The following is a 26,953-nucleotide window of genomic DNA, read 5'->3' as shown; positions in this document are numbered from 1 at the left end:
AAGTGATGAAGTGTGCAGGCACAGTTTACAAACAGAAAGGAGTTACTATAAAACTGACCTACATGAGCTGTTACAGAAGAGTTTCTTAACAGGCCTAAGGGCAGGAGATGTAGACAGAAGACCTGAGGAGGAGATGGCTCCCAAACAGAATTTGGCTGAGAGGGCTGGAATAACAAGTTCATAACTTCACGATGCCTGAGCACAGACAAGCTGCCTTGGGGAATACACAGGGAAGTAAGGAAAAGGAACAAGAGCCAGACAGGACTGACTTACACAATAGTGCAGGCCACGTACCATGCAGCTCAGAGCTAATTCCATTAGTGACCTTCCCAGAAAAAGTGCGTAAGCTCACAGGGAACTTGCAACATCAAGAAGAGAGATAAGCTTCACACGCCTGATACTGAGCAGGCAAAGCCAAGTACAACACGAATCTGCCCAGGAAAACAATACACACAAGACACCGTGCAGTGTCAGACATTCTTTCCCGGCAGCATTTGTTCATATTTCTTTTACTACCACTTCTTTACCACTTATTTCAGCATTTGCTCCAGCTCTTCTTGCAGCGATACTGAGACAAGAATCAGGAGCACAAGGAATTCCAACAGCTTCCAGGAAGCCACTGAAAACAGCAACCTGAGCGGTGCAATTCACAACACACCTCACCTGCCCTCCCAGTTTACCAGCCGAGGTGCTACAATACATATAAAATGGAATTAGAGTAGAAAAGTGATTGGCAGAAGCCAGGCAAAGTGTGCTCAGGGTTGAGGCTTTTAAGAACAAGCCTTGTAACAATTCTGCAACAAACGTAGTGAAACTGCATGATCGCTACCTACTGACCATGTAATGATCCTGGAGAAGAATCATCAGCTTCCCCCCCTGGAATTGGATGCACGAGCTTTAACTACTAGTCCTTAAAATTAACAAGAAATACAACATCTCCAAGTTAATATTGCAGAACTTTATACTGTAGTCAATACACTCAGATCATACTTGACAGGACACTGTCATAAGGCAGTGACTGATACAAATACACATATTAGAAACAACATCTGAAATTAAAAAAGTTTATTTGAAGATTTGTAAAACAGCTCTGTGAAAGACCAACATTTCCAAGACACTACGATATGATAATGCATTTTCCTATTGTTAGAATATAAAAAAGTCACAGTCCTTCAACTATCTAAATAAAAGCATACGTTTATGGACCAAACATTTTACTTCCAACACCGAGAAAGTAAATGGGTTTGAAAGTCAGACTAATCCATAGCACCAACACTACGTAATCACAACCCTCATGGGTCTGAGTCTGCGTTTGTCATTACTATGCAATAAAGCAGATTAGAGAAGCAAATCTTAATGTCAAAACAGACCCACGGGCACTGAAGAGTTCATACAATGAAGTATCATAATGTATTCTTTTTACATTCCATTAATGCAAACAACAGTAGCAAGCCAGAAACACCACAGAGTTCCCATTAAACTCCAAGCTTCCGTTTCGGGACACAAAATCTTCAGAACTTACAAATGCCAGTTCCATTTTAAACACACAACTTTATTCACTTTATGTGTACATAATTTGTGCAAGAGAGACATGTGCAATAGAGACGTGAAGAACAAGATGTAGAAGTGGACAGTACTACAAGGATCCAACTACCACTTCACTGTAAAGCAGCACAGTATTATACTGCTTTCCGGTGATACTCAGGAGGGGCTACTTCATAGTCACTGGCACTAAACAATGCGGAGGAATTCTTTGCTAAATACCTATGAAAAATAGCAAAAAGATTAAAATTACCTTCTTGCCTAAAGTCGCCATTGTTCAGCATCACATGGAGTGATCTGTTAGGTGTTTACTGAGACCATAAAACATCTTGTCAAAACATGATGTCAGGAGTAGAAAATCAACATGTATCTACTTAAAAAAAAAAAGCAGCTGTGTAAAGCAATTAAAGATATGACAGCTCATGCCAAAAAAATGAATCCCAAACAAGTTGTCAAGCAACTCTGGCTCCAAGCGAGCACAGGGAGGCTAACAGGAAGAAGCAGTTTACATTTGAGGTTCAGGCAGCTGCTGTACCAAAAAATCAGTTTACTACTATCATACTGAAAGGGGTAGGGACAAGGAGTAGGACACCCTGAAATTCTGTCTGCACAAATATGGAACTTCAATGGCTAAATTAATGATGGCTAGAGCAAAACAAGCAATGGTCAACTAAGTGCAACAGCAGAAGATAAGCATTCTATTATTATTACCTTACTATTACAGCTGGACTTGATCTTAAAAGTCTTTTCCAACCTAAACGATTCTATGATTATATGCCTTTACTTCTCATGGAATGGATTCAGGGATTTCTGGTCTTCACATGTCTATCTTTACAGCCAAAACATTTTTAGAAACATTTTGCATTGAAGTATGATGTTATTTAGGATAGGGTTTTCATTCTAAATATAACATGCCTGCAGCACACGGCAGTGCACTGAAGCTACCATGACAGCTTGTCCCAGAAATAACACTAGTAAGGTTCCGCAGTTAACATTTGCTCAATTGTTCTTGAGTAACTGTTGTGTAATTTAATAGTCTGCTGTAATTATCTGCTTTTTATAGCAACTACAAATAAACGCCTCGACATTTATTTTGAAACAAGTAGCAGACTTGGACAGTTTCAAGTGCAGACTAATAGATACATAAACACATGTCTAACTAGCAATAGCCTCAGTATAACTGGAGAGGAGTTAAAACCAGTCTTACTGATGTTACTGTACAGCTGAGTTTGAGAAGCTTCACTGCAATCTTCAGTGAAGATCCCACACACAGGCCCAAGACAACGCGTTACATAACAATTGTTCACTGAAAATAGGCCACATTACAGCAGCCTGTGCTCACTGAACTTTTTCTTTCTTGCCGAGACATTTAAAAAGCACTTACTTTAAGAAGTCATGCAAATAGTTTAACAGCAAAGCCAGGCTCTTCTCGTCAAGAGGAGTGTAAGCAAGCATGGCTCCAATTCGTACTGTTTCAAAAGAAGTAGCACTTCTTAGTTGTAAACAACAACAACTTTAACAAGTATTTAAGTACAGTCTAAAACCTTACAGTAGCATATCAAAGCAGCCCAGGAACCTATTCCAATATACACAAGCTCACCTAGAATAACTAGACTGTTGACAATCCATTTCCATTCCAAATCCCTGAATGGCTCTGAACATTTTATGTACATGGAGTAAGGAAAGAATGAAACCACGTTTTGTAGTTGCTTGTCAAATTTCTGTCATTCACACCCACTGAGACTCAAGAGAGGAAGAGGAAGCATTTGAATGCTTCTAACTGCTGCCCTTCAGTCTCTGGAGGCCATACTCACCAAATAACCGCAGTAGGTGTGGGGCACCATAGACTTGAGACATCGGAGCATCTGGGTGATCTGCTAAGATTTCAGCATATTGGGGCCTCTCAAACTTGTACAGTAGTTGAGTTCCCAGCATGACATTGAAGTACTCTTTAATTCCAGCCACAACTTCATTGACTGCATACTCCCTGATAAACAGAGAAAACACTTTAAGTCTTGTTCTAGTAACTGGATGGTCACAAAATGACAGTTGGTTTGGTGAGTGTCAAAATTGTAAAGGTCTTTTACAGAACTTCAGATTTCTCAAGGAAATTTGTCTGGAGACCTTAAAATGTACTGCCACAGGGAACAATGCATTTCCAGACCTCCTTTAAAAATGGACCGGTTTGAATTCAGTAAGAATTGCAGCAAACCAAGAAAAGCCTTCCTTTTAGTCATGCACTCAGAAATTAACTCTTCAGAGAGGTCCTTTCAAAGCAACAGTTCAGTATTTATAACAACACTTACCATCTCTTCTGTTTTCAACCAAAGTTAAGCCCAACTCACACCAGTGTTACAGTACAATACTATAAGTTACCAGACTTAACTTCTGCTTAACAGAAAGGGACAGACACCCAGTATTTCAGGCCACTGACCCTTTCTAACTAGCCCTCTCAGTGCCACACTCCTGCAGGCCTCCAACTTCACAACTAATTGAAGAATAACTGAATTGGAACTGGCAGTGACACTGCACATCTGAGAAGTACAACCCTCACTCCACCCTGTAAACAAATTTAGAACAGACATTAGGACAGTTACATAAAAGAACGTTAAAACACCCTGACAAGTCAATAATATGCTGCTTCTTGAATGGAAGAAAATAACTTCACATTTCTAGTTTCTCCCCCTTTAAAACAGGAAAGCTTTGTTCCAAGAATAAACACACCTTGTTTGTTGTCAGGGCTGGACTGCTGGGGTAATTACAAATAAGATCTTCAAAGCTATCACTTCAAAGTAATTAGCTTTGCCCATCTGATTCTTTTTAAAAGTCATCATCTACCTCCCTGTCCCCCACCCCTCTACCTCCACAAGAGTCCACCCATACAGTAACGCTGTGCTCATCTGCCAGGTAGCTTTCTTGATAGTTTGTTCAGCTCCTACTGAGCAAGTGCCACTGAACTTACTCGCCCAATGTAGAAAGCCTGAGCTAGAATGACGAGGTGGAGAACTATTCACCTGGTTGTATCAACCTCCTTTAGCAGAAGGCTTGCAGAAAGTGAGGGAAGCAGAAATAATATACAGAAAGCAGAACTGCGCTCTTGGATTACCTCCTCTAAGTTTTCTAAACTCCTCTATTACCACGGTCTTGGAGCATAAGGCCGGACACAGGGCTGGGACATGTTTAGCAACCTTATAAATTTTCCATGAGATACAAGTCCAACAACAGCAAAAGAAATATTTAAAGTTTGAAATGGCTGCTACTTACTTGTTATCAGTATTTCCTCGTGATTTTTTGTAGTTTGCATAATCCTCTAAAATGGAGTCAACATTTTTCTTGGCAGGAAGATAGAAGAGCTACACAAGAAGCAAAACCGAACAAATATAAGTTGCCTGCATAAATTAGACATTGTATCTCCATGCCAAATTTAAATTAACATACATAAGGACATTTCTAGAATAAGATTAACAGGTTAAGGTGTTAAGTATTACTAAAGGAACACTCAACTGGTTTGGTTGTGCATACCAAAAAAAAACAAATCCTGTAACAGTGACTATATCCATGTTTCCATTTAACACTTGTACTGCTCAACAGCAACCCGACAAAGAACTGCTGAAGTCACCCCAAGAGTCAAAGGGTACAGAGCAAAGCACACACGGGCCCCTACAGACCTGCCCACGCCGGGCCACACAGCAGCTACAAAAGCAACGGTGACTTTTTTCGCCTCTTCTTCCATCTGCTGCTCTTCCTGCACCCCAGTTCAGCACCCGGCACCACTACTGCTGCAACGCAAATAAGCCAGCCAGGCACCTCCCGGGAAGCTTGACTGCCTGCACAGTCTGAGCAGCGTTAGAGTTACATCAGAGCTTACAGATTTGAAGACAAATATTGCCAGCTGTGATTCACCAAGGGTTAACTTCCATCTTTAATACCACACACACATCGCCCGTACCCACAGACACTAGTTCAGCTGGATACAGCAAGGTTCAGCAGTACAACAAATTCATATACTTGGGTTTATTTTTTTTTGAGGCAGGGGACTCGGTTCACTTATCTATTTCCTTTCACAAGAGCACTACAGTCTGAAGACATTCAGGGGAAAAAAAAAAAAAAAAAAAAAAAACAAAACAACTAGTTCTCCAGAATTGGTGTCAGTGTGACACAGCAGTGCTTAAGCACCTTTACTGCTGATGCAAGTTTAAAATTTGTATTCACCAAGAAAAGTCAGCCTCATCCACGGCAGACTTGACCAAGATTTTTATGTGTCTGGTATTGCAAGGACAGAGACAGTACCTCAGAGCAGGAGTAAGTTAGAGTATGCAGTTGCAGCCTATCAAATACTGTTGAAAACTTATTTTCTATCCTTCTTGCCAATTTTCATAGCAATTTCATACAAGAAACAAGTCATGATTCATTAATACATTTTAAGTTCACGAAAGCGTTTTATAATGGGAAGCAAAGCTTAATTTACTGTATCGGGAAGCTTTATGTGGATCCAGCCTGGCAGAAGTTAAGATTCGCTATCTTTAGTGACCACTTTCTGTCACTAAAGAGCTGTACAACAACTCAGAGTACTTGCAGAACTTGGCAGTGAGCAGCACGTAAACAAGGCAGGAAGGAGCTAAGGTAAAAATCAGCATCACATGCTGTGTTCCTACAGACTAATTCTCTACCAACTAAGTAAACCATTCAAAACATACCAGCAGGCCCAGGATTTGTAAAGTTTGAATTATTTGCCTTTCTAGCTTATGTTTGACTAGACCAAGTCTATCCTACAAATTTACATGCAACTCTGCTGAGCCAGTGTCCTACTCACAGATGACATTTGGTTAAAAATCCAGTAAGAGCAAGAACTGCCAAGTAAACCATCAGGCTGCTGTCAAACTGCAGGAGATGTCACTACACTGAACTTGAAGAGGATATGAAACTCTAATTTTAGTGTCCTTGCCTATACGTGGGCAGATTGTTATTTTGACATATTACCTGCTTTTGCCTAGTGATCAAGTCCCAGTCATCTACCAACCACGGTTTCAGCTCTTCTGGGATCTTCACCTTTACTTCAACTCTGTTCATAAATGTTTCTTCCTGAAAAAAGCAAAGCCACACTAATTACTTTCAGGTAACTGTCCAAGCTAAGAATCACCCACAATTCCTTGTTTTCACAACTGAAAAATACAGCACTGAACTGAGTAATTATTACAGTACACAGGGAACAAGGAAATGGTTGATTTTTCAAGGCTACTCGGGAACCTTAGTTTTGCATGTTGTAACATTTCACACTGCCATAGTGCAGGAGAAAGTATTGCTGTCTCTATTTCTGAGCAAAGCAACCTTCCTGGTTCCTATCAAAAATCCTCTGAGAGAATCAGAAATACATACACTTTCAACCGTTGGATCTACTCGAGCCCTCTTCTTCCTAGGAGGCTGAGGAGTCTCACTGGTACTGCTCCCTTCTCCAATTCCTGGAGCTTTACAGAAGACAAACATTACACTGCTTAAGAAATCTGGTAAGTCAGTAAGAAATACCAGTAAAGAAAGATTTTGAAGGATTTGATAGTAAGACTCACATTTCTCTCAGGTCACTTTTTCACTTTTTTTTTTGGTTTTGTTTTAAATACTGTATTCTGAAATCTCACATATTTGTGACAGTTTAAACCGCTATATTTACACTTATCTGAATATGGAGGTTTCTGCAGTAAAACACTCCCAATATGTCAGTATCTGCAATGTTCTTTGGAAGATTTTTTGGAACCGGCAGCTCAGCTTTCCAGATACATCACATCTCCATCTCAATAAGAAAACGTAAGTTTGATTTACGAAGTTATTTCAACAGCTCCATGGAAATATCACTTTGCTTTTAGCTTGCAACAGGTCAAAACCTTGACAGACTGAAACAAGTAGCTTGTGTACAAACCAGAAAAGTATGCATTCCTCCTGACCAGGAGGAAGAGACGTCTGAAGTCCAAGAGGAACAACACAAGGTGATACTAAGTAAACTTAGCTGAAGGCAGATTTAAGGTCTTACTCCAGCTAAGAATCCGTCACTAAACACATCCGCTTAGATATAAAATAAAGACATACTTACTTTTCTGTTTGTTCTTTTTTGTTTTCCTGCAAGAAGAACACAAATTATTGCAAATATAAACATAGCAGTACTTAAAGAATTGAAATTAGAAAGCCAGAAAGATTGTCCACCAAGTTCAGAACAATGAGCAAATACTCTGCGGCCCGTGGAGTATATAGATAAGAGCACATGAAAGAAACGTCTGATCTGACTTATCACAGTTACATGTCACCATTTTGGGGGGGAATCACTAAACTTAAACCTACAAAACCCCAGAAGGCACGCCAAGAAAACATGAGTATTTAAAAGCAGTACTGACTGACACTCACGCAAATAGCATCTACAGATGTTTCATGCTTTCCAAGTGCTCTTGGAAAACAACACTAGATTTGTATATTTATTTCGGGAATCAGAGACAGCATATGGGACAAGGAAACTGAAGTGCTGTGAGTTATCAGATAAATTTCAGTCAACGAAATTAACTTCAAGTATTGAAAAAAACCCCACAGTTTTACTACTAAAGAAATAGAGGGAAGTTTAAATAGCACTACCAGAATTATATGCATCAAGCCGCATGGACTGCCTACACCCCATCATTAACTTTTAGGGGAGACTGCAATTACACTTGCCACTTATTAGAAACATTTGGAACAGTACTAAATAGCTTTGTCCCTAATATTTATCTTCTTACAAATGCTTCTCTCAACAGTTAGTTTCTAATTTACACACTTCTCTAAAGTCTCCATCTTTAGCCCTTATTTTTATTCCAAATGAAGAGCTGTATTTCCAAAAATTTTAGACACCTGAAATAGAATGCACGCGACATGTAAATATTTGGACATGTCAAGAGTATCAATGACAAAATTAAACTGTCCTAACTGGTACTTTTGTAATAACCTGAACTTTGTATATTTACTAACCATTTCCAGAAAATTTTAATTAAGAGTGCTACTAGTCATGCTTCAATTTCCACACTATTAATAGAAGTCCAGTCAAACCTCTCAAAAAATGGCAGATCATGTGGATAAAACTCTTTACCGGTACAAGATTATTTCCTTGGAAATTCACCACTATCTCAAGTGACTCTTGTATTCAGGCTTTGAACTCGGTTTATCTGGGTCAGGAAGTAGGCAGAGTTTCTAGGAAGGTCTGAAGACAGAGTAAGGCTTTTTTCAAGCTTCAAGTCAAACAAGCATTAGGCTCAAACTGTGGGCAGAATAAAGATCATCTCTCCCCAGGAAGAAGGAACAATTGCCAAGTTAAGTCACTGATAATGGATTTGTGTACTGAAGAAAAAGTCTTTTCTTCTAAACCTAGAGTAAACAAGGAGGAACAGGGAGTTCTTTCCAGAACTAAAATCACGAGATAAAAAATAATGTTAAGCATTGGTCTAGAGGCAGAGTCTTAAAACACTGGAACAGAAAAGCAATGTAAAATACTTCAACTACTGCAATTAAGACAGCAAACCACATCTGCTACTGAAGCACAAAGTCTGGCATAAACCATATTAGGCAGTTGCTTGCGCTCTCCCACCTCATTCCTTATATTTCAAGTCACATGCCTCTGCTTCAAGTCAAATCAGCCATCTGTTTGCAAAGTCTAAAAGACAAATCTGAGTTAGGGAACAAACAGAAAGAGCTAAGGTTAGAGACAAAACATGAGCATTCGGCAGACTTTCGATAGCCTGTGCAGCAGATTGTCTGGAATGATGCTCTTCACTAGGTAAAGGCAGGTGTGCAAGGTGAAGTGCTGCTGTTGTGTACAGCAGCTGCAGCATGCAGTGCACTTGATATCCAGGAGGAAGATGCAGCATCTGTATCAGAGGTCAGCCCTAATGACAGAAGTTGTAGCCTGAGATGAGCAGCACATAACTAGATTCCATTAATCAAACCAAGCAGACTCATTTTGAGACATACAGCTGGAGAACACCACGCGTGTTCCTCGTGATAGTAGATAATGCCTTCTTGCAAAGACAAATGGAATGCAAGTCCTAAAGTGACACAAAAAGATGAAACATATCTAGGATAGGTTAAAACACACTCTTTTGTGCCACTTAACTACATTGTGAACAGCAAGCCCTATACGGCTGTATCGAAGCAGTATAAAAACTTTCCCTGACTTCTCTTTATACAGCAAGTACAGCCCAGCTGCTATTCTTCATTCACATGTTTCTCCATCGACTGGCATTTTTCACTGAAAACCAACAGCAAAACTAAAAAGCAGCATGGAAGTTTCAAGGAAGCTTCTGTGAAAAGAGTTTTAATTAAAAGACTGATCAGAGGTGCAAGGTGCTAAAGATCTCACAGTTCAGACTTAAAGGATGCATCCCACTGTAGTCAGACATTACCTCCTCACAGCAGCAGGGCCAGCCATCAGTTCTGGTAAGAAGCTAACCCAGCCCTCACTGCAGGGTTTTATTTTAGCAGAACAAGAACATGCAGCTATAACAAGAATAGTCAAGTATTAGGGATCAAAATGTGAGCCTGAATCAGAAAGCCAAAAATAAACCAACTACTGATATAACCATCTGAAGTTGTGTAGAAACAAGATAATCAGTAGAAAACGAACAGTATTATGGCTTACAGAACAGCTCACAGCAACAAAATGCTATATATTGAAAGTGATACTCAGAAGGAAAATAAGCAGTCCATGCCACAAAAGCATAATACTGAAATTCTAATCTCAGCATCCAAAACAAGACTGTGCTCACAATCAAGTGGTAAGAGTAAAGAGGATGCCATAGAAGACAACATACTGAAAGACTGCACTTCACCTTTCCAGACATTCATCAGAAGAAAGATAATCAAGTATCGGTCATAGAGCCTTGGGTACCACGTGAAGCAGCCATCAATCTTTGCACAAAAGAGTTGATGTTAATGCTCAGAGCTCTAACCTGGAGTGTCTTCTGGGACATGTCTAGAGAACTGTCAGTAGAAAATAAAAATAACTTAGAAAATAGAATTCAACACAGACAAGTGACATCAGGAAAAAACCAAGACTTTGGAAGGTTTATTCGTAACAGTTAGGAGTCCATGACCAGGTAGATAAAACTGTTGTGGACAGTAACAAGTATTTTCCTTTCTCAAAATCCATGTGCCTTTTAAAGGGACTTAGAGGTCTGTTAGAATCTCCCTACAATAGGTGGTTAAGATATGAGCATAGAATGAAGGCAGCTACCGCTTGATCTCAGGCATTTGAGTTCAATACATTCGTGAATGCCAGAAAAAGGAGAGTAGGCACCAGTTCACTGATAAAACAACAGTTTTAACTAAGCTATATGAAATCATTAAGTCCCTCCTAACACAAGGTGTATAGTAATAAAAAAGCAAATTCAAAGATTCAAGTGTGAAAAATAAGTATGTTGGAAAAAAGCGTGAAATCAGCCACTATTTTTCAAGCAGCTTGGTCACTAACTTATCTGTGAGAAGAAGCATTCCTATGAAGAGTCAATTAGACCATCAAACATTATTAGCAAAAGGATAAAAACCAAAGTCAGGATTACATACATATGTCTCCTGTGTCTGGTGAGGCAACCTAACCTTAGAAGGAACACAGTAAAACTAGAAGAGGTAAAGAGAACAAAGAATAGTTGGTAGTGTACAACAGCTTCTATACCAGGAGTAACCTGGCAGACAGGGGCTTTCTCAAGTTGACAGCGAGGCAGGAAGAAAGGGAATGTGGTAGAGGTATCACTAGCAGTAAAAGATAAAGCTTGAAGAACTAATCAATCTTTCCCCAAGATGGGTGAAAGAAAAAAAAAAAAACAAAGCAGCAGACATTAGAAAGACAGGAGTCACCATCTTCCTTCCTCCCCTCTTCAACACAGCACTGAATTAAAATGAGAACACGCTGCCACAGGATGATGGGGATGCCAGAAGTCATCACATAGAAACAGTCCTACAGCGGGTTCTTAAGCCCATCACATGGAGACAGCCTCCAGCTCCCAAGTCCCTTAATTACAGACTGCTAGAAGCAAAAAGGGTATTTCAGGGAGAGCAACATTCTAGACTTGGCCCACTTGATTATCCCTAAGCACATGTTACCAGTGACCATTAGAGAGCAGAAGAGGTTAGGAAAATCTCCGGCTTGAGCCGGTGTAGCCATCCCACTGTTGCTGCAGCCCTAGACAACTGGCATGTAGGCAGCATTCATATGCCGCCTGACATTTAGAGGACTTCAAGTAGATTGTGAGAGCTACTAGCTGTGCCAAAGATAGCAGAGGATGCCATAGAGAGACATGCAGCAGGAGCATATGCTTTTGAGTAATATATTCAGATTAAGAACAAGACTTCTATTAGAAGAAAAAGCAGTAACTCTCAAGTTGAGATACTGTTCTGAGAGCATCTCTGATGAGACTACTTGCATATATATAATTTAAAACCAGATGCTATTGTCAAAGTTGTTACTCTGTGCCGTATCTTCCCTCCAGAATGCTCTCAGTTACCCTTCTTATTTCCCAAGCACCCGTTAACTCTGATTGTTTACTGATTTTTTGCAAGTTAATCGTATTAGGCCCATGAAAGGTAGCTCTGCTGGAACCCAGCAGCACTACATATAAAGCAGTCTGGAGAAGCCAGCATCTGTAGTGTTGTATTTCATCTCTGGCAACCTGCTATAACCACACAAAGTTTTCCATGACAGCTTCCAGTTATCATAAGGTGAGTAATTATTTTAAGAACAGATGAATACAACCTGCATTTCATGCATATTTCCATTTGATCAAATATCACTTACAAATACTCTCAAAAGCTTTTTGAACCAGTTGCTGCAGTTTACAGAAACAGTTATTCTGAACAGACTGAAGCCAAAAATAAGAATATAGCACATTACGGAGCAAGTTCAAACCTCACATTTCTGACACCGTCTATCATAGCAGCCTTGCTCGAGTCTTACTGAAGACAGTGCTATTTGTTACCAATTTCCATGGAAGCAGAACTCTAGGCTGCAGTAAGCATGCAGACCAACCATAACCTTCTAGAACTATCCAGTTTCAAAAACCTGAAGCCAGTTGTCCTCTGCTTTTTAAACAGTTGACACACTGAATGCATTTGACTACTCATATTATACCCTGTCCCAACTATAAAGGTATACATTTCAGAGAAACTAGAAAACCTGGTAATCCATACCGCCTTTAAACAACATTATATACTGCAGTACTCATAATCGTTAACTAAACTGCTACCAAAGCTTATATTATTACAACTGAGGACTTTAAGAGTCTCTAAAAGAAATCTATGAAAGCAAGGAGATTTGGATCTCAGGATGAAAATCCTGGTTTGACAATCCATCCTTAACTCACCGCGTCGATATTGTAGGGGTCTCCAAACAGCAAACAGTATGCGCTCCATCTCGTCTGAAAAATCTAGGCACAATGGGGGTTGAGTTAAGGAAAGAATGTCAGACCTAGTGTTTAGCCTTAAAGAGAATCTATTTAAGATTCAAAAATTTACCTTTTTAGCAGCATATTAGTCTTACTGAACATTCCTGGAGGATAAGTTGTGCTTAGATTGGTATTTCCTTTCCATTAACGTTTGGCTATCTGAAGAGTAAGTTTCAAAACTTAAGTTACCTTTCCCTTTGTTCGATCCTCCAAGAATGCTACAAAAGGTAAATTTTGAGGCCCAAATAGGTTGACAGCGTTACCCTTTTAGAATAGTTGTTTCTCCCCCTCCCCACAATCAGTACTTTACGTATCTACAAGGACCTTAGATTTACAACAAGAGAACAGTCTGGAAGTTTTGTTTTGGAACGGTATTTTCAGATTTTTCAGAAGACATCTTGCCTTTAGCTGTAAGCAGGATATGAAAAGCAGTAGTTTGGTCAGCAATACATCAGTATCACAGCCTGCATCACTGCTAGGGTAAGTCAGTGAATTTCCTCTCCCTCAGACTCCAAATAGGGAAGAAAACCAGGGAGACTTTGTTGAAAGAAGCACAGGTCTAATTTAGAAGGATGCATTGGATGCTGGTAATGGCTAGAGACTAGGAGCAAGATCAGTGCAACAAGCATATGGGACCCTGTTATAAATAACTTTCACAATGCAAGACTGCTGTTCTAATGATAATACTTTTCCTTCTTCCCCTTTACAACTCTGAAAATCCACCGTCAAGAAATTAATTTTTCCCAACTGACACAAAACAATTTCAAAGAATTAGCTTACTGTCTGTTTTGCTATGCTGGAAACCATCCCCCATGCTTAGGATAGCAATGACAGCAAAAAGCAAAGCCACTCCCTTTTCCTAACTGGTTCCAACCAGAGAGTAAGGACAGACCTGGTAACATGCTTTCAAGTTTTAGACTTATACAGAGGCTTAAGATGAAGTAATTCTTGCTGTGTGGGTCTCCCTTGGATGCAACATTATTGGGTGTTGTTGAGAGGATTAAACCAACTTTCATTTCAAACAGAGGTTAACATTTAGCATTTACTCAGCCAGAGAGAACAACTCATCCCGCTGCAGTCTGAGCTACCAAGATGACTAAAGCTGACAATATGGGGAACCTAATCCTGAAGGGACTACTGGGATGGTCTCTAACACAAACGATAGACATTTACAATTGAGTCATCACTACCTGTGTCAAAGTCACACATGAAATCAAGTCTACTCCCACCGACTAAAATGCAAGATTCGGGTGCAACAACCACACAGAAGAGCAGCAAAATTAGTAATGGTCATAATTTAGATCTGCGTTAATTAGATTTTAATGACATTCATTAGGAACTGTCTAAATAGACATTTGGGTTGTTTGTTTTTTTTTTTCACCCCCAAATAAAGACCATCAGGTGACTAGGTCCCTGTCAGATGCCCACCCTGAGCTGACGGAGCACCGGTGGAGCTAAAGCACCTCAGAACCTACAGCAACCAAGCACTCAGGAGCATGCATGCAGCATTATGGCCAGGTCCATTGGACTCCCCAGTCCAGAGACCAAGAGCCAGTTTACAGCCTTGGCTAGCCCTTGACTAATCCCAAAGTAAAATCTGCGTTCAGGATCTAGTGCAAAAAAAAAAAATAAAATAAACGTAACTGCACCCGCTACCGCTGCACTTCTCAAATCAATGATACATATTTCATAACAAAGTGGCCCATAAATGAGACATGAAATCTGAGGCTGCTGTCAAATGCTCTTCTTAGGAATTGATGTCATTTCAGCAGCCTCCTCATGAAGACTAGAATCATAAATGAAGTTAGGAGTTCAAAACATCACATTAGTAATGACCATCTTCATAGTTAAGTGAAGTACTACCCCACACAGAAGAGTTTCATGGCACATGAGCAAAGCAGTAGAGCTGTACTGATTGTGCAAGGATCTAAACATAACACCATACAAGCCTATTCTGAAAAACAAAAAGGATGGAATGAAAGAAATCTGACAGTTACATACTGAAATTATTTTTTCTAATAAACGTCTGAGCTTGCTTCTGGTCTCTTAAGATGCAAAACCGTTTTTAATAGCATATGAATTTAGTTTTGTCAAAAACAGCAAAACAAAGACTCTTTAAATACAGTTTTAACAACTGTACAGTAAGAAGGCAAGGCGTTTTAAGGATTTTATTCAAAAGTGCTAACACAGCTTGGAAAAACTACAGAACTCTAAACAGAAACTGATTTCACCGAGATACATGAGTCTTACGAGGACTCACCACTTTGAGTGTCAGTTCACTAACTTAAGAGGAATAGAGTGCAAAAAAAGTAGTGTTAGTGTTGACTCAGTACCTCGATTCAATATTAAACACTGCACAATCTAAGGCAGTTTTAACGAAATATGTCAAAGGCCTTTTTGGTACCACAAAAGCAAAACACAACTTTTGCCTCGGTTGTGTCAGAAGTAACACAGTTTAGCCTGCAGAACCATTCTAAGAAAAATACTATATAAAGATCAGTAGTAAAACTAACAAGCAAAAGTTTGAGAGGGTTTTTGGAGGTGGGTTGTTTTGTTTGTTTGGGTTTGTTGTGGTTTTGTTTTGTTTATTCGTTTTTTTTTTGTTGTTGTTGTTGTTGTTTTGTTTTTTGTTTTTAAATAAAAAGCTTCTTACACTTCAACATTTTTCTGCTGCAGACCAGAAGTCTTCTTGCCCGGAGCAGCACCTCTCATCTTCCCCTCTGCATATTGTTCCCTTTAAAAAGAGTAAATTCATAAATAAGACTTCAATGGAAAAAGCAGCTTGTTTTCCCTCAAAGGAGACCAAGTTATGCAAAACATTTAGGAAATGTCTAGTAAATGGCTTTGTGAATCAGTGTGCACCATGAGCAGGAACAAATTCAATTCATTATCAAGAAGATTTAGGCTTCTTCATATAATACTTAGCAATATGAATACCCATTTCCCTCCCCCTCCTACCATTCTTGCTCTGAAGCAGCACACTGCTTCTAGGAAATACAACAGAAAATGCTCAAAAGCATTTCTATTAAAGAAATACAAGATTAGAATCCATACAAATCGAAGTATTTGTAGGCATCCTGAAACTGTCTGAGAAGATCCTTACCACTTCAGTATATTTTAAGGATATTGCACAAGGGTCGTTTTTAGTCGCCTAATTTCCACATTACAGGACGTACTTGCAGTTAATCAGGCTGCCTCTGTTTCATCAACCTGTCCTTCCTTAAAGCTTCAAGTCACCATTTTAAAATTAAACTGCTGTTTGCTCTTTCTGAACTGCCGAAGGACAAAGATCAGAACACCTCTGTAAGCCAAAGCATCTTGAGATTAAATGAACACATGACCATCTCCTGAAGGCTTTTTTTTTTTTTTAAACTCACTAACTTCCTTTTATATATAGTTCTTGGATTGAAGTTCTACTAAAAAATATTTACTGACAAGGACTTCTAACAGAAATACTTACTGATTGGCCTTTTGAAGTTCTTTTTGTTTCTGCAAATTGGTATCCACGTATTTGAGCACTCTGCTTTCTGGAACCCATTCATCCCAGCTGAAAAAAAAAATAAAACAATCATTCAAAAACATTACATAATTGCATTCTACAGGCAACAGTCAAAAGCTTCACAGAATTTGAGACTGAACTCTGCTTTTGTATCAAGCCATGGACTGGAACAACTGAAGGTGTAAATTACTGAATGCATTCCCCACTGACTGAAGCTGTAACGATATTTCTAAGGAAGTGTAACCCTCAGTCATTTCCAAAAAGTTTCCCAAACTTGAAGGGCAGTCAATTTAGGAGGGAGGGAACTGTCTTAAATTTAAAAGGAGCATCTCAGGAAAATAAAACTTCTCTGCACTTACTAAATTATGGGACACCTGCAGCCATAACTATATTATGAAGCAAGTTTCCTTTATCTATTTCAACATTTTATAGGTTAACAAATTCAGCAATAAGATCTTACTGTAAGAAGAAGAGCTCTGATTTCTGTCTGTGAAGGAAACCAAGATGGCATGAATATTTGAAGAATCTGAAGTGAACGATTTAAGAGAACAGGTGTTGGGGAAATTGCCATTATGAGCAAGAATTCCACTTTGACAAAGAGTGGATTATCTGAGCAATCTGACAATTTATTTCAAATAAAACACATTAAAAGTGGCCAAGTTATTCTAAAATATGCAAGTTAAAGCTCTTTATATGTAGAGTTCTGTGTCATTTTAATTTCACATCAAGAGCTGCCTGTCTTGGAACATCAAGGTGGCAAAACCAATACTACTGCAGGAGTACAAGGTCTTCGAGAGTGTTAAGACAAGGCAAGCTTAGCATCCAAAAGTTACAGAGAAACACATGTCCAGCTGTACACATTCTAAGACTGCTTTTAGGGTAGTGCTTTGGTCAGATACTTAAGCCACTTATCTTACTCCTGCCTGTACAGCCACAGGAGACCTTCAAAAGAAGTGCTGTATTAACTGTGCGGCACATTATCCTGTATGACGAAGAAACTTTTTTGGTATCCTAACTGTTGATATTTGCAAAAAAAAAAAAAAAAAAAAAGAAGTTGAGCAATTAACAAGTAACAAAAGACCATAAATACAGAAACCAAAAATAAGGCATTGTATTGCCCCAGTTGTCTAGATCTTGCAGCAACGCCACTTTTAATGTAGTTAATGGGAAGCTTGAAGGCAAAAAACTCAAACAGCACAAGCAAGAAAAGCAGGAGTCATGACATCACTTATGGCATCCTTCAGAGATAAACAACAAGAGGAAGTATCAAATTTATGCTGCCTCATTAATATATAGCAGCCACCATAAGAACCAATTATGCTCCCTGTAACTGTTGGTGTTTACAATAAAACATTTATCTGTCCATCTGGCAGGGAGGGTGTGTGGATGCATTTAAAAAGTTATGTATTAAAACATGAAGTTCAGCTTTTAGTCACATCAGTGAGATACTAGTGACTAAGTCTTCACTCTAGAGTCTGCAGCACCGAAATCAAACCATTCAGGTAAGTGCTCTCTGAAAGACTTCCGGAGTCTGAAGAGCTGAAGCTTTTAATCGCCAAGTAAAAACTCCATTTTTCCTCTATTCAAAACCTAGTGGCAGACCAGAACTCAAATGAAATTAAAGAAGACAACTACATAAAAGCAACAATCTTATGAAAGTATTCACCCTCAGTGGGCTCAGTATTTATGTCATGGGGACACCTTTATTCTTCATCAATCTCTCACCTAGAATCCTACCATTTTTGCAGAAGGCAAAAGTATCTCTAAAGTTTACCTTAGCATGAGAGGCAAGAACTGAAACACAGGCTAAACCTGCTCCTGTGAAGGACCAAAATAGACAGCCTTCCCCATTCTGAACACAGCCTTCAGTGAGGCACGTTCCTCTAAATCTTTGCTACCAAACTGCTGCCAAAAGTGGTAGAAAAAGTAAAGTATACTACGGATTTGAGTAGAGGGTTTTGGTCCACCTCAGTAGGGGTTGCCTCTACTACCAACACGTAACAAGGAAGTTTTTGTACTAGATATTTCTGCCGGGGAAGAATTACAGTAGCTGTTTTCAAACTTGAACAAACAGAATGCTATAAAGCACTCCCACTAATCTACTGACACCCTAAGCTAGTTTGTCTGTACAACCAAAGCTCTGAAGAAAATGGTTAGTTAGGCAATGTTTTCTTGGTGTTACTATAAATCATTGGCTTACATATCAAAATTATTTAGGTCAATTCCAGAAAGAGTCTCTTGACACAGACATGATAGTGCTAGTCTGTGAAGCTCACATTCAAACTGACAAAGCTTGCATTTACCCATAAAGGAAAATGAAATACTGCTTGCATTTTATGCAATACTTACTTTTTATTCCAACCACTGTAATGGATAAAGTATTTCACTTGCTTGTCCTTTATGGCAACCTTTACACACTGGAACAGAGAAGAAAGTTCAGTCAGTGCCAACGAGAACAAAGAGATCTGAATGCATTTTGCTTTTTTAGCCTTCAGACTTTAAGCATGCAGAGATTTCCATGCAAGCAACTGAAATACCAGCAGCTACTTCACAGCAGAAAGTTCTCTAACCCAAGTTACTGCCTATTTATGGATTTGGAAGGGCTAGGCAAACAAGCAACTCTGTTCAGCTATCCAAAGGGACACCTTCAGTCAAGAGAAGGATCAGAAACCCCTGAGGATGACCAGAAGAGTAAACAAGCAGTCACTTCACTACCCCCAGGTTAGCCAAAAGCCATTCACTAGAGAGCTTGTTCACATGCAGGCCCCTACCTCACAGACAGGTAAGCTGGCTGAAGTAGAGGAGTCTTCAAAAGTAAAATAAATAACATGGATCTCTACAGCCACACAGAGAGCATTATATTCAGTAGAAAGTGCAGTAAGGGCTTTTTCTAGGTTAAGAATGTATACGTGAAATAAATAAAAGCAGTTATTTCCATCAGAAGACTGGCCTATGAATACAGTAACTTCCTCATATACTGTTATTAAGGCAAGACCATTAAAAGAAGAAACACATACATAGCAAGGTTGCTTCAACCACTCCACAATATCACTCACATATGGAAGTGTCCCTCATTCTTCTGCCTTATAGTTTAGCACAGCCCTACTCACAGCCTGCAAGACCCTGCCTCACCTCAGAGGAACATGTTCAGGTGAGCTGGAACAACCACACACACTGCCCAGTAGCAATACAACTTCCTCTTAGCCCTGCAGTATGGCATGTAAGAGCTCAAGTTACCACATTTGTATCTCTCTTCCAAGGAAAACAAAACAAAACAACAAAAAACAGCCCACAGCAGAAACTACACAACCATGGTTAGTTTAATTATGTGCCCACCACACATCCCTGAACTTCCTGGCTGTATCAAATTATATCCATCAACTTCAGCATCTCATCCAGAAAGTTATCAAGTCTTGTTCTGGAGGTGCTGAGATACAGATCCCACCGTACCACTTTGACAGTGAAATAATGAGGATGTTGTAAAACATGAACAGTCACCCTCTTTGGCTCTTGCTTTTAGTCCTTTTTTAAGGATTTTTTTTCCACTGAAGTAAAAAATTACTCACAGAAATCATAACTGCTATCTTCTTGCCATGCTAATTGAGTCACCTCTAAGTATTTGACAGGGCAGAGTCTTCTGCTATACAACATTTTCTCAGGACCACTGTGGTGACCTTGCTGTAATATACCCTCTTCAGTTAATTGCCAACATAGAGGAACACCATGCTTCAGTACTAATCTCCAAAATGCCACATATGGAACTTAAACTCAGTCTCACCTAGACTTGCAACTAGGAGTAAGGATACTCTAATCCTGTTTGACGTACTGCTGCACCAGTGGCTCATTTGGACAGTTCTGAAGTTAAAGCCAGCCAAATACAGACTAGATGCTTAAGAAGTATCTACTTGTTTTAAAAAAATGTAAGAACTGAGCATGAAGTAAAAGATTCAAATATATTTCTGTACCAAAATATTTTCCTTCCTGATGGAGGTGTCTTAAGTAAATCTCATTTAATTCTGCACTGCACAGAGATGGACAGTTACCATTTGCCTTAATTTTTCATACTACTCTAACACAAACAAGTGCTGCTCTGATCATCTTGCTATGGCAAGCCAAGGGTACAGTCATCAGGAACAAAATAACTTATGTATTCAGAATCACAGAAGAAAAACAGATGAAAAGAATGGGAGGAAAACTAAGGTTATTATTCATTACTATTTAGAAAGTACATTTGTAGAACTAAACCCAGTTTCTTCTGCCATTTCAGGAGCCCAGACTCGCAATATAAATAGCCAGCCAAAAGCTGTCTTGCCAACTGGGAAATCCCTTCTAGCACCAAGCTGGCAGAGCCAGTTCCTGTAACACTCTTTCCACCCTTGCGTGAAGAAGAGGGACACAGCACAGCACGGAGAAGCACATCGCTGTAGCAGCTCTGAGCTGTTTAATTGACCAAGAAGTTAAGATTGCTGCTAACAAAAGTTTGTTTCCACAAAACCAGAAGCCTTGATTACTCTCCTCTCTGTACTAGCACCCAGGCAGGCACTGGCAGAAGACAACACTGATCAAACATTCACAACGAACTTGTCCTCCAGTTCTAAAGCAAGGGAGAGAACAGAGTAGAATCACTAAAGAGAAAATGTTTTAGACAAACACGTCCCCTGTCAATGCTCTGGGTATTATTTTAACATTATAATGAGTATTTCCTGAGAGCATGAAAATGCTATCATAGCACGAGATGTCAAGTATTTCTAGCTGACTCCCTACTACCACCTCTTTGAAGTTGTCCCATCAGTTAACATGTACTGATGCTAAAACCTAATGGATTTAAACCTCTGTTTAAGGTGCCCCGGGAATTTCTGCAAGTCTTCTAACTCACATAGCTACAAAAGCCCTTTTTTTTCTTCCAATTTCAGAGGAAGCAGAAACAGGCAGTCAAATTAGGAGCTATACCTTCGGTAAAACAGATGGCACAGGAGTGACATCTGCTTAAGGCCCACAAGAAAAGCACGTCATTGAAAGTGTTGCAGCAGAGGCCCGCAACTGAAGCAAGCAGGGATACTCCTCCAAGTCACAAATTTGCAATGCATGGTTTCTGCAGTTAAAAAGCCAGAACTGAGAACGCCGCTTCCTTTGTCACTTTAATCCAGCATTATCTTCTGGATTGTACTCAGCCACCCACATCCCTGAGGAAGCTCAGACTGCAGCTGTCTTAGTAGCTCATGCATTAGTACCAGCACCAAGTCTTACAGGCACAAATGCTTTCCAGTGTTCTGGGAATGCAGGTGTCTCAGATATTCAACAAGTAAGATGACCCCACCTTTAGTAGTTTACCAGAACAGCTGCATAGTACCACTGGGTTTTCTGATTATTTTTTTTTCTGTAATATAGAGCTCCAGGATTTAAAACCTATTTGATACATTATCAGGTTTTCACTCATTTTAGTTTCAGTCCTTAATCCCATCTAGTGAGGCACAGCAGGTAAATGAACACAATTCCTTACTTTTTCAGGGAACAATCGGAACAGTCTGCAGCAATAAGCAAACACACATACCTTTGCTTCATAAAGGAGAGGTCCATGAAAACAAAGCACTCGTTCACCTGGAAAAAAGTTGCAGATAAACATCTTAGAACACGACCAATGTGCAATTTCTGTAAAAATTGTCATCAAGTACAAGATAGAATGAATCCAGTGCCAACCTTGAAAGAAATGAAAAGGCAGATACTGACATGGTTGGTTGAGAAGCAAATGCACTCTCGTACAAAAGAGCCCCGATTATTCAGGCCCTGAAGCAAACTTCCCAAGGACCTCCCTGAAGAACACTCATGCAGGGACAGCTGCATGCAAACCACATCCAAGCCTGCCCAGAGCTCTGCAGAATAATGACTGGTGACTTCAGCAAACAACCAGCACCAAAACTTACATTCCTGCCCGTACTGCCAGTCACCGCCAATTCAAGTTATAGACACCCTGGCATCCTGTTGCAAGGCCAGCACAGAGAATTCCTTCAAAGCCTTGAATTTCAGATGCAGATGCCAAAACACACCGGCTCGATACAAATGGACTGCTTCAGCCTAAGTACTCAAGCAGTAAGCAGGTAAAACTGTCTTACTGTAAGGGATTCTTCAGTCCCCATGACATTGCATTTTGATTCACAGCAGAATATTGGCTCTCGTAAGAGATGCCACCTCTTCATCTCAAGCTTCTGACACAAATGAAAGCAAGCATTATTAGTACTCCTTTTCCTGCAGGAAGTACACCACCTGGTATTTCTAGTTCAATGAAGTCAGGAAGAGACCCCGACACCATTTCCCCACCCGACTTCTGGGACAGGAGAATGCCAGGTTTGTGCAACTGCAAGAAAAACTGTTCACTTTGTGGTTTTTAAGTAGGAAGAGCTTGTTCTTCAGTCTTTTTTTTTTTTCCCCCCCTCAAAGGCAAGGTCTTATTGTGCTGTTACATTATGGGAATTCAAACGTACTTAACACAGGATATCTGAGTACAGATGTTTCCTTCTTGAAAGCTCAGTACCTTGTATTTTCAGAGACAAGCTGCATAATATGTTCCAGGGTATAACGACAAGAACTGGATGCTATTTCCAGGACAGCAGAGAGCTGTCACAGTCACTGCGTGCAGGCTGTGCAGAACACAGACACAGGTATTTGTTAGTCAGTCCCCAGACTGGGCTGGGAAGGTGTGCGGAAGCGGGCTGCCTCACCAGTAACAGAACCCTGGATCCCTTCTTTCTTGGGAGCAGCTCAGGAATGATGTGAGGGGGAAGAACCAGTTCATGGGCTGTAGGTTTAAAAGTGCCCTCCACTGTACATTTTACTCTACTCTTCAAAACCACTTTCTGCATATTCAAGTGATAAATACAGTCAGAGGCACATCATACCATGAACTTTGACTCTCCTGAGCCCTGTTCAAGTCTGGCTTTATTTGCCTCTTTACCCCACAGACACGTAACACAGCACTGACAAAACTTTTAACCAGATGGGCTCTAAACAGACACTCTGCAAACAGAAATTGAATGTCCCCACATGTCCTTTTTTTTTTTTTTTTTTGGTGTGAAGGCAGAGCAGCTCTTGCACTCGTTCCCAAAACACACTGCTGGCAGGGTCAGGGCAGTTACACAGTTTATCAGGTGGCTGATGAAAAACCACCTGGTTTTGTCAGATGCAGATGAGAGAGGATTCAGACACACCATTTCACCAGCAAGACTGGGAGGTAAGCAGATACAGCAACAGCCTCTTGAACCAGCTACAGCTATCACATTTCATCTAACACATCCAGGCTCTGATTGAACAAGATGCAACTATAAGTTTACTACTTCAATCCTACGTCGACTAGAAAAAAGTGCTCATGTTCCAAGATTTCATTATTATCCAATCTGCAGGATCCCATGCTCTCCATAAAGCTGAAACAAGTATTCATAGTAAAGTAACACCACAAAACTAGGTCAGAAATGTACTGTAAAATGCTTCTATGTATCAAGAAAGAAAAAGATTTAGAAAGATTCTCACAGAAGTGCCCACCTTGATACATTCAGTAGTTTTATTTAAAAAAAAGGAAAATGTCTCCATAATCAGGGCTACCAATCAGAAGTTACATTATTATCCTCACGCATCATAGTGATCACTCGTTCTACTGGAAAACACATCTCTTAACTACTATGCAAGGTCTTTCTAGATCTTCACAGTTACCAAGAATTATTTATTTTTTAAGAAGACAACGTGAATCTCAGTTTTGCAGAAAGGGTTCTTGTTTTCATGATAACCTAACAGGCTCTTGCTCCCTCACAGCTGACTGCAGACACACACAAGTCCTCACCTCTGAATCTACAGACTATTCTCTCCTAGACACTGCTGCAGGCAAACACCCACACTGATTCCTTACCCCAAAGACAGGGTTTGTAGAACAGCTCTTTAGCTGAAACAGCTGGTAGAAAACATCAGAACATGCTCTGTTAACACCCCTGAATGCCAGGCTACACCAGGTGTTTCTGTTGCATACGAATGGCTGCCATGCTAGCACCTGGCCAGCACACATTTATTTATTTATAGAATTTATAAATAAAGTATTTATAGAAATAAGAGGTTCTCAATCTGTGGATCAAGGATCCAACTACCAATGAAGTCTTCCCATCGATGTCAGAGCAGCAGGCTAACTAGTGTCTTCAGAGCAGACCAGAAAACACAAAGTCTCCTCTGCATCAGCAAAAGAAAAAAAAAAAAAACAAAACCACACTCCCTTAAGTAACTCACAAGTTGAATCTGACATCTGAGACCCTTTTGTATTTGCTTTAAAAAAATAATCAGTGTCAAGATGCACAACACCTGGAGTACCAACAACCCTTAATTCAGTTACCCCAGTGCTGATCTCACTTCCAGTGCCTGCATAAATACACTAGTCTCTCTGTTTTAAGAGGTATCCATATCCCTAGCTTGACATATAGGTTTTCCTAGCCCTCACAGGTTTTTACAGTAAATTCAGCCTCTTCCCCATCCTTTGCTTTGTGAAAAGCACCAATACGGATAACTATGTCTACATATGACTCTTCAATATACATTTAGCTTGAAAATCTACAAGTAAAATAAATTTCAATTGTCATGCTGTGAAAGGCCACAATAAAGCATTTAAGTTTTAGTCCTGTAGGAAGATTTATTCACAGCACTTTTCTCCCTGTTAATGTTACAGTAGAGACCACAAACATATTCACATTGTGGGAAAAAAGCCTAAAAATTTTAATTTCTGTGCTACATGTACGTTGCTCATATTCTTACAGCTGTGAACAGAATTTCAGCCTGGAATCCTACTTACATTTTAGTTTCTGCAGTTCACTTAATTTCACATTAATTATTGTATTAGGAATCATACATTACATCTTGATTATTTCTGCAGATTACTAATACCATTGGTATTAACACATGGCATGGAATGCTGATGCACGACTGAACATGTCGTCTGACACAAGCAGCCATGAAGCAAATACAATTACACTGTTGTTTAAGCTGCCCAGAATGGCTGGCTTCCAGTCATTCCTCTGCAAGCTGCTCTTTTAAAGATAAAACACAACCATGTAGAAAGTCTTGCTTAGACACCAGAGTGAGGAGCAGGTAGAGAGGAAACGGTGAAGTAAGCTTTCATTTACCATTGTCTAGCGTTTTCATTTACCTGTATTGGTATCAACCACCACCATTATCTAAAAATCAAACTGTATGTGAAATAGGTCTCAGAAAAAGCATAATCCTAATTCTTATTCAACTAAAAAAAAAATCTGGTGTTTTGCTGTAAATATGGATTCCACTACATCTGCCAGCTTTAGGCCAAATACTGTCCCCATAAATCCTCCTGCATGAGGATCCCTAACTGAACCCCATTTCTAGGAAGACTAAATAATAACCATGTTTCAAAGTCAAGAAAATAAAATTCCTAACAACCGTAGGTGATTTCAACAGTTTTAATGCCAATGAACATCCATGCCTGCAACAAAACAAAGCATATTTAGAATAACGGGGGATTGGAAGGCCTTGCATCTTATTGGTAGGAAAGATGAGGAACAGAAAGAGAGACAAAGACCACAGGAATTCATTTTTTCCCCCCATACCCTCACATTGTAATGGTTGAGCGGCGAAAGCTGAAAACCAAATCATCCTCCGTGCTGAGGAGCCATGAACACCGGGGTTCAGAGCTGGCCTAACTGAAGGCCTGACGGAAAGCTTGCCTCAGAGCCACAAGCACTGCAAGATGGAGCGCTGTAATTACCCTCTGCTTTATTACCAGGGAGAGCCGTGGCCGAGGGTGACTCCAGCAAGGGCTGGCCCCACCTGAGCCCCGGTGCAAACGGGACAGGTGGTGCCTTGTCGGGAGCCGCCCCGGGCCCATCTCCTCACAGCCCCGTCACACCTCGGCCTGCGACTCCTCACAAAAAAAGCAGCGGGTTTTCCTCTCTCCGCCTCCCCCCCCCGCCTTCAAACCGCTTCCTTTGTTTCGTTCTGGCCCACCCAGCACCACAAAGCGAAAACGAACGGCAGCAGCGGGGTGAAAGCCAGGATTTGCGGGGTGGGGGACGGAAGGTTGGGGGCGGCGGGCCCCCACCCCCGACCAGGCCTCTCTCCTCACCCCCCCCCCCGCCCCCAGCCTTTACCCCACCTCAGTACACCCCCTTTCCCCCCACCTTCCCCACACCGCATCCCCCCCCACCCGCACTCACCCTCCTGGAATTTGGGCTTGGGGTCCTGCTTGGGCGCCATTTATAAGTGACTCTCCCTCCTCCCGCCCCCTCCCCGCGGGGGCCTCACCACCTCCGCCGCATTCTGCGCGGCCGGCCCCAGCCCCCTCCGCGCCGCGCAGGCGCACTGCGTCCCCCCCCCCCCGCGGCATGCTGGGATTTGTAGTCTGCGGGGAGGGGGGGATCCACTGCACACCCAGGGCCCGCACACACACGCTCCGGGGGGCGGGGAGGGGGATAAA

The 26,953-nt window shown here is 40.6% G+C and overlaps 1 protein-coding gene across 2 annotated transcripts; it reads right to left on the bottom strand.

The window, feature by feature from the left end:
* Nucleotides 1–1,050: 1,050 nt before the first annotated feature.
* On the bottom strand, nucleotides 1,051–26,822 carry MORF4L1 (mortality factor 4 like 1). 2 transcript variants are annotated; one of them, XM_042803996.1, is made up of 13 exons: nucleotides 26,694–26,822; nucleotides 22,034–22,080; nucleotides 18,832–18,899; nucleotides 16,444–16,530; nucleotides 15,637–15,717; nucleotides 12,903–12,965; nucleotides 7,625–7,650; nucleotides 6,919–7,007; nucleotides 6,523–6,624; nucleotides 4,807–4,895; nucleotides 3,357–3,529; nucleotides 2,927–3,011; nucleotides 1,051–1,764 (listed from the first exon to the last, which is right to left on the bottom strand). In XM_042803996.1, exons 1-13 carry the CDS (start codon nucleotides 26,731–26,733, stop codon nucleotides 1,680–1,682), a joined length of 1,035 nt encoding a protein of 344 aa, XP_042659930.1. In that variant the 5' UTR covers nucleotides 26,734–26,822; the 3' UTR covers nucleotides 1,051–1,679. The 2 variants fall into 2 exon arrangements, with proteins under 2 accessions (XP_042659930.1, XP_042659931.1); XM_042803997.1 differs by lacking the exon at nucleotides 12,903–12,965.
* Between the last annotated feature and the right edge of the window lie 131 nt (nucleotides 26,823–26,953).

The sequence above is a fragment of the Tyto alba genome, unplaced genomic scaffold (assembly GCF_018691265.1).
Source record: "Tyto alba isolate M040663 unplaced genomic scaffold, T.alba_DEE_v4.0 Super-Scaffold_41, whole genome shotgun sequence".
Classification (NCBI taxonomy): domain Eukaryota; kingdom Metazoa; phylum Chordata; class Aves; order Strigiformes; family Tytonidae; genus Tyto; species Tyto alba.
The sequence above is the reverse complement of the archived record's forward strand: the minus strand, read 5'-3'. Positions and strand labels throughout refer to the sequence as shown.